Here is a 16,535-nt window from a genome sequence, read left to right as displayed (position 1 = left end):
AATGAAGAAGTGGATGAGGCTAATACATTATCAAAAATAGAAAACCAAATGCAGACATTTTACTGGAAAATATACACCAACATCTTAGGAGTGATCGTTTCAAGGTGATAGGATTATTGGAGAATTTGCATTTTTCTATGTGATAATGTTTTTCAAGTTGACTGCAATACATGGAATGGTTTCAAATATACATGTATGTATTTACACCTATATACATATACGCTATCTTTTTTAAAACCTGCTTAGAAGAGAAACAATTTGTGTTTTCCCTCTGCCTGAAAACCAGAATTCTCTGAACACACCCACTGAGGTTAGAAGCATTTTGAGCATCCATGAGATTATTGAAAGCAATAACAGAGGAGTTCAAAAATATTGCTGCTTTTTTGTTTATACAGTGCTTCTTAAGAGATTTGGCTTCTGAAGTTTTGGGGATGTAAAGATAAGTCTAGTTAAATCCAAGACATGAAATCTTGATTAAATTGTACATAATATAGTGGGGAATCTTTGATTTTCTTCTTTGATTTGCACAATGAGGGTAGAAAACAAAACAAACATAAAGCTCTTCATGAGAATGAGTTGAAGATCTGGCCCTCTCCCCCACAACACACACAACTTCCCATGATGCTTTGGGGCCAAGCACCATTCACATTTGTCTTTTGGATGTTCACACTGGCCCATCAGTGATGGGCATGTTCAGAATGCTACCCCAAGAAAGAAAAAAACTTCTATCTGTAAGATGCTTACTATATGCTGGGCACTGAGCATAGCACTTTGTCTCATTTCATTCATAAAAACAACACAAGTTACACACATTAACCCTATCTTAGAATAGTGTGACTTGAAAGTGATAACAATTGCTCGCATTTATATCTCCAGAAGTGTAATAGTTGTAGAAAGAGTCACTAACATTTACCTCCAGAAGTGTGATAGTTGTGGAAAGAGTCACTTATATTTACTGTGCTATATAGTTACTAAGGCAGAAAGCATTTATTAGAAGAAATTAATATGCATTCTGAAGATCTTTGTCTCAGGGTTTGAAAGACAAAAGGACTTTCTGTTGTACTTTTCAGAATGTCCCCCTCATAGTTTTCTAGAATCATGGGGAAGGGGCATCTCCTCTCTCTCTTCTATCAACATTAATGGTGCCCAATGTTCTACTGTGAGATTCAGTGTGAGAAGATAAGGATAATATGTTGGTGACATGTTCTCACCAAGTCAGTATGCATGGAGGACAGAATGTGGTCCGGAATGACACCATGTTACAAATAGCGAAGTCTGTAAACTTTGGCCAGCTTAAGGTCTCATAATATCTATGTTGTAGAAAAAAAAATGGGACTAGAATAAAATCAACTTTGCCTACTCAACAATGAGAGACAAGCATGAAAGGGTAAAATGCTAAGTATGTCCTTATGCAGGGTTCCCGGTCTTAAAAAAGAAAATTAGTTGGTCGAACTTTTGAAGAAGGAAAATGTGACTTTGAACAAAAAGAGGCTGTGAAGCACTTCGTCACTCTCAGGGAGGCGAGAGAGGCAAAAAATGGCAATTTGATGATTGCTAAGGATGGGGAAGCAACTCTTTACATGGCTGCATTGTGAACAGGCCACTCGAAAATACTGATTAATGCACTGAGCCTGAGCCAAAATGAGACTCTGCCATGTCTGAATAGTGCATAAACTGTAACAGACCTATTTCCAAGTCTCAGAACCATCTTCTTTTTAACTGTGGCACAGTGTGTGAGCAAATCGTATATTAAGTGAACTGTGTTAATTAAAGATGGAGGAGACAGGTTTAATGCACTGATTCCTCCAGAGGAATGTCCCTAAATACACAGTGACATTTCAATTATTTTTCCATTAGTATTCTCTGAATAAAGGCTTTTTATTTTTTATTTTTTTTGCCTTTGCTCATAAGTAAGCAGTGCTTGGTATGCACATTTAAATAACAGTCATACTGAATTAGCTTTAAGAATGGGCTCTTAACATAATGGCTGCATTAAAACGTAGAGCAGAATGAGTGAACCACAGAAAGACCTTCACATTCAAGAGCAGGAAGTAATAGATAATGTAAGCTTTTTTGCCATTTTCTAAGCCTTGGATTGTGATAATGGCTTTGAGAGCAGATCACTAACTTAGCTCTGCCTCTGTTAAAACCTATTTGGTGAGAAAGGCAGCACCTATCCTTTTCCAACTCACAGATTGTTGGCTGCTGCAAGACAACCAGTTTTATTGCCAATAATTTTAGGGAGAAAGTGCTTTTTGTACAAATTCTAAAGATCAATCTTATGTCGGTCAGTGATACTAGTCTCTGCCTCACAGTTAATGGGGTAAAAGTATCTGAGTGAGAAGACATTCAAACTCATTCCTTCAGCTTAGTTAATTACGATGCTCAAAAAAAATTGACTTCAAGGAAAAAGGGGACCGTAACAACTGAACCGAGCAGTATTTATTGGTGACGATAAAACAACGCTTCTGTTTTATTATCAAGGAGAATAGAAGAAACCAAGGAGAATAGAAACCAAAACGAATAGAAGTCCTTGAATGAGGACTTTGCAAATGTACACCTAGAAATCAAGGTGCATTTACGTAACAATATCGGGAGTGAAGGTGGGACTGTCTCCATTTAGAGGTTCGGTAAAAATACTTACCACAAATTAACCAAGAAAGGATGCTCCAGCCCTTGCATGATCTGGAGTTCCTTGAAGACGTTTCTCACTTCATTGCGCTCGACACATTTTTGTTTGTTCATGTATTTCATCGCATACATCTTCTTGGTATCATTCTTCTGCACAATGCAGACCTAATTGTCCAAACCAGAGTGAGAAAGTGATTTATGGAGATGACGGATCATAATGATGAGAGAGACAGAACAAAACTCGTTCTTTAGCAAGGCCTAGGGCTTTATCACTTGCAAATTCTTTGATGCTAAAGATGCTATTTAGCTCTGATTTAAGAGTAAAAACTTCATTTTCTTCTCCTGTACCAAGTCAATTTCTAAATATCTGATTTCCCAAGTGTGCCTGTTTTTGCTTTGGAGGTTTATTTTTTGTTTTTTTTGTTTGTTTGTTTTTGACAGCGTTTTAGAGACAATAACTGCCTCATTGTCAGGAATCTTTGCAGAGCAAATGATGTCCTTATTCTGCTTTGAGTGACTGAAATGAATGGGCATGGCTAAACGGTCAAGCTGAATGATACTGTACAAAGAATTTCAGTCTACAACCATAGTTGATATAACCAAAAACAACTTTCAGCACTGGGAAAACACTAAAAGCAATGTCCATATTTTTGAAATTCTTTTAGTGGTTCATGCAGTGCTTGATAAACTAGACAGCAGATAATTTTAAAATGCAAGCTCAATATGAAATATTATTCTCTTAAAGTATGTCTCCACCAAGAAAGAAATAATCAGCATTTGAATCTAGAAGGTTTTTACAAAAAAATTAGACCGGATATGTATATTTTTCATGGGAGGTTTTTTTGAAAATAAAAACATGGTACAACTGGGGGAAAACCAGAAATCGGGTGGCTTCTTTCTCACTTAAAAAGATTTAACTCTTATTTGACAAGGTAAGTATTACGGAAGGTACTGGTACAATTTGAAAATGATTCTGAAATCTTACTCTCTCCTTTGTAGTAGAGAGAAAGTCTTAAACTCTAGTGAGAGGAAACAGATTTGACTTTGAGATAATTCTAAGAACAGTATATGTTCATTATACAGCTGCTCGTCACATGCTTTCCTCAAACTGTGGTGACAATTTTATAAAAATCCATTATAAAAACATCTCTGAATTATCATTCTTCGTGGTCCCAGGAACTCGATAGTTTAAATATTCTGGAACTCTCTGTTCCCTGAACTACATAACCCTGTCGGTAGTTAATCATTTTGATTCTCACCTTCCCAAAACTGCCTTTCCCAATGGCTCGTAAAATTTCAAAGTGGTCAAAGTTGACTGTAAGACAAACAGAAAGAAGAACATTGTAAGTGATTATCAGCTGTTCTTCAGTAGCTAATAAATAATAAATAAAGATTGGGCTAAACTGAAGTACCTTATTTAAAACAATATTCCAAACTACCTTAAAATGTCCACTCGTATGTCCAGTAAATATTTCTGGAACACTTATTATACACTAATCACATTGCTTAGTACTATGGGATATAGTAATAATACAGTAGAAATCTAATATCCATCTTTATAGAGCCTGTAGTCTAATGAGGGCTCTACACAGAGAGAGACCTTTATGGATTAAACAATCACAAAATAAGTGGACAGTTAAAACTCCCTGCTAAATGTTAAGAAGGAGAGACATAATGGGACTCTAAGAGCATATTAACAGTGGATTTCACATAGTCGGCAAGATTTGGGGAGCATCTCTGAACACAATTACAGAAGAGAACTAGTCCTCTATGCATATGGTTCTATTAAGACCATAAGATCAGCATTTTAAACATCTTCTCTCTGCCTATTTTTCCCTACAACCACTCTTTTGTATCTAAATGATTTCAGTTTCCCCAAGTAGGAAATTATTACACTCATAAATTTATAGAACGAGCCAATCTCCACGGCACAAATATCTAAGAGACGAGCATGAATATGTGCATGGAGGTCCACTGAATGGTGCTTTGAAGTTAAGATGACCTTTCACATCTTTCGTTTTGAAACTTCTGCTCCGAAAAGTCAGAGGCAGTAGACATTTAGCGTATGGGTGGCATGGGTTCTTAGGTCAGTGCTCGTGAAATGCCTTGTGATGAGAAGAACAAAGTACAGATTTTCCCAGACAGATGGAGATTTTTAGTTTCTTGCCTTGATGATCTTGAGAAAATGTTCCACTTCGTTTTCTGGTTTTTGAAATGAGGAATTTAGAGTAATAAAATTCCAAATGAGGAATCGTAAGAGCTTATTCAGAAAATATTGTGAAACACTAGAAGGTATCATTCTTTAAAAGATGTATTTTGTCTCTCATTTCAAGAATATTTAGATTAGCTAATCCTGAAAGAAAAAATGATGAGTAAAGGGACCTCTTAAGGTCTTTCCAAGCTTTCCAAGGGATGAAAAATGTTTATAATATGAGTTAATCATCACTTCTGAACTCCCAAATCACTTTACTTCCAGCACAAAACCCATTTGATCACATGGGACAGCATGTATATTACAAATAATCCTGGATTTAGACTCAAAATATCAATGTGACTTGTGATAAACGGCAGACTAAGTCTACATTTTCTCATCTATAAAAATGAGCCTGACCCTTCTAGGTAAGAAGAGAACACTTTTTACCCAAAAAGTGCTAACAAAGCTGCTTGCTTACTTATGTCATTCACTAGACTATGTTATCTTCCAAAATTCATTGAGTTCTGAGTTTCTTTCATCCACTAGATCAGACGCTCCATTAGGGCAGAGATATGTCATTTTGCTCATGCTAGCAACTCAGAAAATTTCTGGCTTGAGATGGTTGAAGGCATAACTCTTTATACTTCCTATAGAGCCTAGCACGGTGATTTACACAGTTGGTTCTCAGCAAATAAATCTAATTGAGCTGTGATGGTACACAAGAACCCCTAAACAATTGCGTCTTGTAAATATAAGCAGTGTGAGCATTTGGCTCTTCTAAGGAAGTGGTTTTCAAACTGAGTCAAGAACCATTCATAAGTCATGAAATAAATTAGTGGTAATGAGAAGCATTAAAAATTTAAATGGAACGGATTTAAAAACATCAGAAACACCTCAAATGTAGTAAGAGTAGTAGCGACTCTGAAACTTTTGTTTTGGTTTTATATATGTGTGTAGATAGATATGTACTGGATCATGATATAATTTTTTGGTATATTACCGTGTGTGGTCAAAATAACTTAAAACTCACATCTGTAAGTTTTCCCTTGATTTCAAACTGACATAACCAAAGCATTGATTTTTCTCACACTCATTACATGAGGCTAGCTATATATACACTATGTAGCATGGAAGTATTAAAACAAACACTGACCAGGATTTATTTGCAAATCTAAGATTTTATCTTGAGCCAATCCAATAACTCACTGAGATTTCTCCACTACTTGTCTAGCCCTAGAAGGTTATCATGACATTTTGACTCTCCTGGCATACATCAGGCACCTAGAAAGCATGAAGTTCCATTGTGATATAAATCCATTTTATGAACAATGTCTCTTTATAAGCCATTTTATGCTTTGATAAAAATGATAAAAGATTAGATGCAAGGTTTCCAATAAATTTCTACTAGCAGAAATGCCTTAATTAATGTCAGGTCAGATCTCAGGAAGTGACAAGCCTAAAGCTTTAAAGATAATGCATCTTACTGATGCCTTTATTTCTAGTCAATTAAAGAGCAGACTCCAGTCCAACACCATAGAGCCTAAAGTCACTTTTATGTATACTAATACAGCTCGTAGAAAGCCAATGACAGATCAAAAGTGACTGGAAGCAAAACCATTATTCTATCCCTACAGTCCCCTCTTAAATGTCTAAGTACAGCATCGCTAGTTAGAAGGAAGGCTGATTGAAAATGCAACCACACCTCATAAATTCAGACATAAGGGAGAAATCAAGTCAAAATCATGGATTATTTTGTCAACAGAAATCCAATGGTATTATAGGCATAAAGGATTTGCCTAAGGTGAATGTGGAATAGCATACACACTGTGTACTTAAACCTTTGATCAACACGTACAGTATTAGCCAGCAAATTATGTGTGGCCCACAGACCAAAGCGGGCCTGCAGCCTGTTTTTGTACCGCCTATGAGCTAAGATGGGCTTTACATTTTTAAAGGATAGTAAAAACAAATAATAATCAAGAATATGCAACCGAGACCATATAAAAGCCAAAATATTTACCAGGTGGCCCTTTACAGAAAACTTTGCTAGCCCCTGGGACTGAGAGCAGGCGCTGGAGATAGACTGCCTGGGTTCAAATCCCAGCTCCTACAGTCAACAGAAATATAATCTAGGCAATTGACTTCTATTTTCTGTTTCTTCATCTAGAAAATGGGGATGAAAATAATATGTACTTTATAGGGTTTATAGGAAGAGAAAATGAGTTAACATATGTGAAGTACTTAGACTAGAACTGGCACTAACTACTTTTACTAGTATTACTACTATTACATGGGGAGGAGCCACCTTAAGCTGCTATCCATAGCCCATGGATATTATCAGGCAACGTGGAGGTAAACAGGAAGCCTCAGTGTCTTTTCAACAAGTTTGGGATTTCGTAGTCTATGGTGCTTTGTTTTTTATAGTGTTTTCTTCCGTCTCTAAAGCAGTATTAATCTGTTGTGTTCACTTCTTGTGTCTTGTCCTCACATCAGGTTCTAAAACTTTTCTTCTGGTTCAGACAAAGGCTCTGGTCCCAAGAGGACATAAAAGGCCTCCAGAGACACTGTAGGACACTGGGTCTTGGTGGAGTCTGGAAGGTAGCAGTTTAGTGTGGAGAGAGGAAGTGCTTGGTTCTCATGTACAGGGCTTGGCCGAGGTTTGTGGCCTGCGGAACAATCAGGCAGAAAAGGTGCAACCTTTGATACTTCTCTTATTTGCTTCAGATTCTTGCTTTCACACTGGTCTTCTAACCCCTTCTTAGCAATCATCATGTCAGTACAGTATCCTTAATGTTGCCTGGAGGCGTATCAGGTTAAGAGGTGAAATTAAATGGGTCTTGATGTTATATTACCTGGAATATTTTTAAAACTAAATATCTGAAAAGGACTTATTTTAGAGTTTTTTTTTTCTCTTTTGCGGGGGTAGGGGTGAGGGAGGGCAGGTACACATTCTCCACTATCAACCAGACACAGAAATTCTATATGCATGAGGGATCCATTTATCTATGGGTTGGTACACCTTTCATTTTTATGTCTCATTTTATCCTTACAACAACCTTATGATCTATATAGATGGGATGCTTCCGCTTAGAGCGATTAAATAACTTGTTATGGTTATAAATTAATATAGCGACTAGTTTATAATTGGGTTAAGTTCTAAAGATGTTAAGTCAAAACTACACATGAAAATCCTCTACGAAGGTACCCCTTTGAACATCCAAGGTCTTGCAAAAAAGACCCAATATGGCTCATGAATTGTATTTAGGGGCTATCATATAAAAAAAAGTTTAAATGTTAAATCACAGTTCCTTGGCAGGCTCAAATTCATTAGAGGCATGTGGAAAGTAAGACTAACTGAGGAGACAATTGATTGACTTGTCACAAAGCCACACCCAACACTTGAGTGTAAAAGTGGGCACTATCAACCCACCTGAGTTTGCTCAGTTGCATTCATGTAAATTCAATATACGCCTTTCTAATTCTGGACCCGGGCTTTTAACCACTATTTTTATAGTCTTTATTATGTATCTACCCATCCCAGAGGTAGAATCAGGGGAAGCAAGGTCAGATATCTTCACCTCTCTGTTAAGAATCATATGAGTCAAATCAAGTTTTTTATGAGTCTTTCTAACATAAACATGCTGATCATGGAATCCCGTGCTGATGTTTTTATTTTCTTTAACTTCTCATATCACTTTCCCAGTTTCAACATTCTGAGCAATTAACAGTGTCAGAGGAAAGAAAAATGGAAACCCTTTTTAGAGTTTTTAACAACACTGACACTTGGGATTTGAGAGAAGAGAATTCTAGAAAGTATAGCAGAAAATCTATTTTTTCTATTTTTGAGGGAAAAATATTTGTGAAATATGTTATTTTTTTCCTTAAATTTTTCCCCCAATCTTAGAAGTACCAAATCATGAACATATGTGAGAATATTGAGAACTGCACCCCTTGATGTTTATTTTATTTAAATCTTTCTATTGACGAGGGAATAAGGACACCAGCTATGTGACCTTAGATAAATTACTCAATTTTTCCAAATCACAATGTCCCCACCTGTTAAACCTCACCCACCAGTGATTTTGAAGATGGGATGCTATAAACCAGAAATATGATATCTGACCCACTGACAACTAAAAATTACAAATGATTTTTTTAAAAGCACAATTATGCAATGAAAATTAAGTCTTTCCATTCCTAATATTTAACTCCATTCCCAGAAGGCAACCACTGTTAACAAATTCTTGTGTACAAGTAGGTGGAGAAAAGCTCTTTAACGATACACAAGAATTGAACAGTGGTTGACCAATTTATTAAATTGGTTAAAGAATTTGTTAGCAATGGTATTATACTATCATTCCTATAGGAACATAGATTAAAACCCTTTCTAAATAATGATACTATCTCTGTCCATTCATACCATCACACACAAATCTAATTATTTTAAAGCTCCTTTTTTATTTCATTGTGTAAATGTACCATAAAATATTTAGCCTATTGAGGGACTTTCAAAGATGCCTCAGTTATCTGCTATTACTTAAAATACTACTGCAAACATTCTTGATCAGCTTTTGTCCATATTTGTAGACAAACTTTATAAAAGAACTGCAAGGACAAAAAAATATGTGAATTTTCCAATCTAATAGATATTACAAACTAGTCTTTTAAAGATGTTGCATTAAATCTCTTTCCTACCAATAACGCATAAGAAAGACTTTTGTCCACTGTCTTGCCAACACTATTAAATCAATCGTCCTTGATCAGACAAGTAAAAAATTTTGAGTTACTGTTTCACTTTACATTTCTTTGAATGAAGCCTCATTTTTGTATATTTTTTCAGAGAACTACCTATTCATATATTTTCCTGTTTTCAATGAGTTATTGGTCTTTTTGATTTGCAAGCACATTAAAAATGTTAAATAAATTAACTCTAGCATATCAAGAATATTTTTCTAGACATTTGGCTTTTGACTTTAAAGCATCTTTAATAATGTAAAAAACTTAAGTTTTACATTTATATTTGATATAGTCAAATGTATCAATTTTTTCCTTTTTGTCTCTCTGGGTTTATGTCTTTTTTAGAAAGGCATTTTTTTTTTACTTCGATTATTAAAAGCATGTAATTATATTTTAAATCAATACCTTTTGACATGCATTATTGTTGTTACTGTTGCTTTCATTTTTGCAATCTTTTTCTTAAATACAACCTTAGAATAAATTGTCATGTCTACTCCAGATATATAAAATAAACAAGCTTCCCAAAAGTCCTTCTGCTAAGTTAAAATAATTGATAATTTCCTTGTATACAGTTATGCCAATGTGATTGTTAAAAAGTAGATGTTTTTAAAGTGCACTGGGAGAACATCCTCTTAAAACAGACCCTCTGTAACTTGCTTATACTGATAATTTATTTGGTAAATGCTTTGCTTGCACAGCACAGTGTGATATTATTATGTTATTTGGTCCCGATCAATAGCAAATTAAACCAGTGCAGTTTGATCAAGTTCAAGAGTACCAGAACAAGATAAATTCCTCAAGAGAAAAAAAAAAACTACAGTTGACCTTTGAACAATATGGGGGTTAGGGCTGCTGACCCCCTGCATAGCTGAAAATCTGTGTATAACTTTTGACTCCCCAAACACTTAATTACTAATAGCCTACTTTTATGGGAAGCCTTACCAATAACATAGTCGATTAACACTTACTTGTATGTTATATGTATCATATACTGTCTTCTTACAGACATTGTTCACAAACTCAGTCTATGTCCGCTGTGTTCATTTACTACTGATTCCTTACACAGTAATAGCCAGGCATTGTGCCAGGTGCTAGGGAGAAAGAAAGCCACGTTGCTGCCTTTACGGTACTTACAGTTTAGTAGGACAACAGACTAACAATAGCTAATATCTAACATTTATGTAAAGAGTATCACACATTATTCTAAACACGTTACATATATTTCTCTATTTTCCATCAATCCTGTGATTTTAGATGAGCGAACTGTAGCCCATAATTAAGTAATTAAGTAATTAAGTAATTTTCCCAAGGCCACATTGCAGGCAAGTGGCAGTGTGGTAGAGTCTCATTCAAGTGGACTCTGGAGCTGCGCTCAAACACTGTTCTCTACCGTGGCCCATTAAACACAAATAAGTGTGCCCAAGAAAGCAGAACAAGTAGCTCAGAGCCAGGCGAAGACTGGGCTGACAACAGAATTCATATTTCTGCTTCTCCTCGTCTTATGCAGGACCTTTCTTTTTCATGGACCCTGTCTCACACAACTGGTCCCACCAACCATGTGTAGTCACTGGTATCTGTCACTCATCATGTCCCATATGCCTAGCCAGAAGCCTTAGTCTGGGAATAAGACTGTGTTCCAAGCCATTTTAATCCACATTCTCATGTAGGATTCTCTGACCTGGAAATGCACGTTTCCTTCTCTCGCACAAAGAACGTGAGAACAGAACTGACTGAATGTAAAAAAGCAGATCAGTAGGTGCAAGGGAATAAAGCTGACACATGGAACAAAGGAGAATCACGAGATAAAGGGAGAATCCTGATGGCATTAAGTGTGTAGCTCTATGTCCATATAGGTTTTATTTTGATTACTCTGCAGGCATCTCCAATATCCTTCCAATAACTCAAATTTTTAATTTTTATTTTTTAAGCAGAATTGATTTAAGTTCCAACTAACACAAGCACTGCTGCTGTAGGGAGAAGAAGAGAGGTCATGGGAAAGTATAACAGAAACAGCCAATTTGGTCCAGGGAAATGCAGCAGGGCATCCTAGAGGCAGTGATTAAACCGGGAGAAAAGTGCTGCAAAGGACTTGCTCTTTCTAGTCTTTCCCATAGATAGTCTTCCTTTTTGTCCCTGAATTGAACTGGACTATCAGAATGATAACTCCCAGGAAAAGAGATGAAACATATACATAAATCACTGCATTCTAAAGTAATATGTATGTTTGGAGAGCTACAAGAGGGGTCCCACAGTGATTCCCATCAAAATCACACAAAATGTGCCCATCAAAATCACACAAAACACCTTTTACAACTGCATATTCACGAGCTTCATCTGAATCAGACTCTGGAGGCTAGACCTGGGAATCTGTGTTTTAATCTCCATGAACGATTTTGACTAAACCGGCCTAGAACCAGTCTGCAGGTCTTTCTTTTAGGAGTCACTGCTCTCGACAATCAAAGCCACAGGGGTTCTAAAGTAGGAAAAATCTCTTCCTTCTGTAAAAGATAGAAGGTCATTGGGGACGGGGAGCATTTCAGCTGGGCCTTGTAGAACGAGTAGGAGTTCAACAGGTGACCGAGCAGAGGAGAACAGGGAGGATGTACTAACTGAGTGACTGCAACCCTCGTGTGAAGAGGATCTCAGCAGATAACGTTATTAAATCAATGATCTTGAGTCTCCCCTTCTAGCCATGCCCCTATGCCCATGAGTTTGAAGCAAATTAATAGCGGTGTCTATAAATTACAGTGCAGGCCTCTGTTGCCTGCACTGCACCACATCTTGGTCATAGTTGATAATTACATTCACTATCTATTAAGTACATACGTGTGTAGGCACTGTCCAGGCATTTTATATACATTATCTTCTTTAATCCTCACTCAAACACCATGAGGTAGTAATATGACTGCTACTTTGTAGGTAATTTATAGACTTCAAAAAAAATCTCCTCGGGGTACAGTTTGGACTTGAATTTGACTGTGTGGCTCCAAGTTTCTTAATAATGTTACAGAAGAGTTCTAGAAGTTTCATGATACAACATAGTGGTTATGAGCATAAAACTCTGGATTTGGGTTTTGGCTGTACTACTTACTAGCTATGAACTTTAAGTATTTAACCTTTCTGAATTTTAGTTTCTTCCTCAAAAATTTTGATCCCGTATAGTATCCCTTCTATAGTTATTATGAGGACTAGGTGAAATAAGCCATATCAAAGGTGCTTATCAAGTATTTTTGGCACAAAGTAAGAACTCAATAAATCTAGCATTATTATTGCAGATTTTTGTTATTGGTAAGAGATGAGTTGCCTTAGCATCAGCCCAGAATATCACTTCTCTTGCCAAAACATTAGGCAAAATGATGCCAGGACTTTACACAGAACAAATTGCCAAGAATATAACCTCCATGGAGGCAGACACTGAGCCCATCCTACTTATCACTCTGTCTACACTGCTTGGAGCCATGTAGGCACATGGTAAACACTTGTTATGTGGAGGGAGGAGGCAAAGTTTTACAGAATATGAATGGCTATGGAGGAAAAATTTTAAAGATATTTTCTTTTATGTTGATATCCTGGAATATCACCATTTACAATATGTACCTCCTAAGAAATGTCTTATGACAACTTTTTATCAAAAGGCTTCTTCATGAGCTAGGCAATAAAGAAAGTCTCCGTCTGATTGTTGTTTTAATATTATAACTTCGAATTTCTCTGAAGACAATGGATTTACATCTTAAATACCTCAAGGACTGACTGACTCATTTTCTGAGCTCATAAGCATCCAGAGCTGCCATTCTCATGTCCTATCAACTTCACAATCACCAGCTATTCCTAGGTAAAGGCATGGATGAAAACCCCTAGGAACAGCAGGATAATTAACAGCAGAAGTCAGGGGGTATTTGATATGTCATCACTGCATCTTTCAACAGAAGTTAATGTATGAAACTAGCACAGAAACATACCAACTATATTACAGTCTACCGTGTAACTCATCAGAGCGAAGATGGAATCAGTGCCTCTTCTAGGTCCTGTCACTTTGCCCATTTTTAAGAACGGACATTGCATGATTTGCCAAGAAAGGGAGAAAAATGACAGAAAAAAATCGAAGCTTTCATTAAAAATATAGTTCTGGTGGACTTTATAGTTTTCCATTAATTAAATGAATGTTTAGTTATGCTACATTCCCAAAAGGAAGCTGTTAGAAAGAAAGATTCACTTTTATCCTTTAAGACAATCATAGTAAGATAGGAAAGAAGCTAAAATCACTTCTCTAGAAGCTTCTCTAGAACCTTTGCTAGTAAGTCAAATAAACAAATATTCATCGAGTATCTGTGTACCCAGGACTTTGCTAGACACTGACGGAAAAACAAAAGGAGCTTGGGACTAACTCACCTCAGGAAACTGAGTGTGACTTGTTCAGTAATATTTGAAGAACATGAAACCTGGATAATCAAATGTACTTTGTCTCATTTAAATTTTATTTTGTTACAGTGTATGTACCCTCAGAATCCAGTTTTTCACCTTTCTAGAATTAGATGAGTATAAATAAATAAGTATACAGGCAAATAATTAGAGAAACCAATAAAAGCAATCAAATTTTAACATTTGATGTAGAAAGAGGCTCTACAGACCTTTGGAGAAGGGAAAGAATATTGTGGCATAAATATTTTGCTTATTGAAGATTGAATACTTCAATGAAAAATAAAAAAATTATGTGGGTCAAACAGAATTGCATTGGAATCCTAGCTCCACCATTTATAAGATAAATGAAATTAGGAAATTTACCTGACCTTTCTGAGCTTCAATTTCTTGTTCACAGTGAGGATTATTTGCTATTTAAAACTAATATGCTTTGGGTATGAAAAATATAGAAAAGTTGAAAGAAAAACAAAATCATCTAAAGATAACCATATTAATATTTTGATTCATTCTATCTTTTTAATGTTCTTATTTTTTATCAAAGTCACACATATATATAAGTTTACAGTTTAAAGAGTCTAATAGTTCTAATAGGTTTATCATAAAACACTGATATTAGTCCCATGATCCATTTTTTCTCACTTTCCAATCTTTCCTAGCCAAGAAACTAAAATTTTTACTCTTTTAGCTAATACATTTGGTAGGTTTTGCCATATCTTCTAAATAGTATAATTTTGTTGTTTCTTTTTAGTTTTAGGCATTACTTATTGAATTTGCAAGATGGCAGGCAGGGATGTGGCTCACTCTCCTGATCTTTTGGTCCTACCCTAACATGCTCTCATCTTTCCAAAATAGCTGTATCTGATATAATTTCAATTAAATCAGTATTCAATATTCGTTATTATGAGTATGGAAGTTGTATGTGCACCTGAGTAGTAAGCCAGGATTAGTTTTCTTGTATAATGTTTCGGTTTCTGGGGGGTTGATAACTCTTGTTTATACGTGAGTTTATTTTTCTATATCTTTTTTCCTCATTCAATCTCATAGCCTTCTCTAGTTGTCTAAATTTCCTTTCAACATGTCCAAGCGCATCAGCAACATTGTCATCTCTGAAAATGTCTCTACCAGAGCATCTGGATTGTTTATCTTTCTTGCTTTACAGCTGTCATCCTGGGGCTCCCCTTAACCATCATCGTGGGAATTTCCATTACTCCTCTTTAATGATGGATTCCCTGCTTATTGCATGCACCATCTCCCTCTTGTATTACTTCCTCGTTTGTCTGGACTACATCCTACAACAGCTTTGTAGGAAAGATTTCACAGGAGGTAAATTTTTTGAAGCCTTGAATGTATAAAAAATGGTTTCTTTTTTTTTTTATAACTCACACTCAATTAAGAGTTTGGCTGAGTATTGAATTCCAGGGTGGAAATTCTTTTCCCTCATAATTTTGAGTCATTGCTCTCTTTAATTTCTAGCTTTTGCATTGCTGTTTAGAAGTCTAAAGCGATTTGGGTGCCAGACCCTTTGATGTAATGGTTTTCTTCTCTGGAAACTTACAGAATTGTATATTTGTATTGAACATTTTGAAATGTCATAATGACGTATGCTTATTTTATTCATTGTGCTGGGTACTGGAGAGGCTCATCAATTTGGAAACTTATGTCCTTAAATTCTGGGCTTTTTCTTTTTTTCCTTTAACTTATGTAGTGATGGTTTGTTCCCTTTTATTTTCTTTCTCTATCTCTGTACCTCTTACTGTTTAGAACCAGAACTCCTAGGTTGGGCCCTTAAATTTTCTTATATTTACCCTCTAGTTTCTATCTTTTCTGTTGGCTCATTATTCTGGGAAATTTTCTTAAAATTATCTTCTAAACCTTCTTTGAATTTTTCCATTCATACTATAATTTTTGTTCTCATGCTAAATTTTTGCTCCTCGAATGTTGTTTTCTTGGTATCCTATTTTTTTTTCCTATTAAAAAATTTGGTTGCTATATCTTTCTCACATCTTTCTGATAGTTTTTCTTAATTTTTTTTTTTTTATGTTCATTTATTTTAGCTTCTCTCAGTCCTATTAGCAGCCTTTCCCACATGTCTGAAAATCCTTGGTCGTCTGTTCTTACTAAGCGCGGAGACCTAAACCCCTATTTGGAAGTTCTGAGCCTGTGGATGCATCTTGACAATACTGAACTTCACTCCAGAAAGCCATGGCTAGGATGTTGAGTTAGCAAAACTCTAACGTCGGTAACGTTCCATCCTCCTCCTTCCTGGGTTGGTCAAAATCTCCAGAAAAGACTCTCTCATTCTCTTATCTGGAGGGTGAGGCCCCACCTGCCAGTGTCATCAGAGCCAAGTGGGAAAAGAGGGCCGAGGCATTCATTACCTTGATTTTTCGTTTTTTTTTTTCATAAGGCAACCCCTGCCCTCCATGTGCCAGGTCTTACTGGTTAAGGGGCTCTCATCTCTGGAGGATAAACCACAGTGTGAGGTGGAGATGACTAGTTTTTTTCTTTTGAGAAAGTGGTAGAAGGGACATGACCAGTTTTTCTACTATTTTAT

At 36.1% G+C, this 16,535-nt stretch overlaps 1 protein-coding gene across 4 annotated transcripts in view; it reads right to left on the bottom strand.

Moving 5' to 3' along the window:
• STK32A (serine/threonine kinase 32A) overlaps positions 1–16,535 on the bottom strand; it is a 92,780-nt gene that overhangs the window by 61,212 nt on the left and 15,033 nt on the right. For 3 of the 4 annotated variants that reach the window (XM_039836469.1, XM_039836470.1, XM_039836472.1), the window contains 2 exons: positions 3,891–3,946; positions 2,645–2,796 (listed from right to left, as the gene is read on the bottom strand). In XM_039836469.1, coding sequence (XP_039692403.1) covers positions 2,645–2,796; positions 3,891–3,946 — 208 coding nt within the window. The remainder of the gene's footprint in view (positions 1–2,644; positions 2,797–3,890; positions 3,947–16,535) is intronic. The other variant, XM_039836471.1, reaches the window with a different exon arrangement.

Source organism: Pteropus medius, unplaced genomic scaffold, assembly GCF_902729225.1.
Source record: "Pteropus medius unplaced genomic scaffold, Ma_sr-lr_union100, whole genome shotgun sequence".
Taxonomy (NCBI): Eukaryota; Metazoa; Chordata; class Mammalia; order Chiroptera; family Pteropodidae; genus Pteropus; species Pteropus medius.
This window is presented reverse-complemented; position numbering and strand designations above follow the sequence as displayed.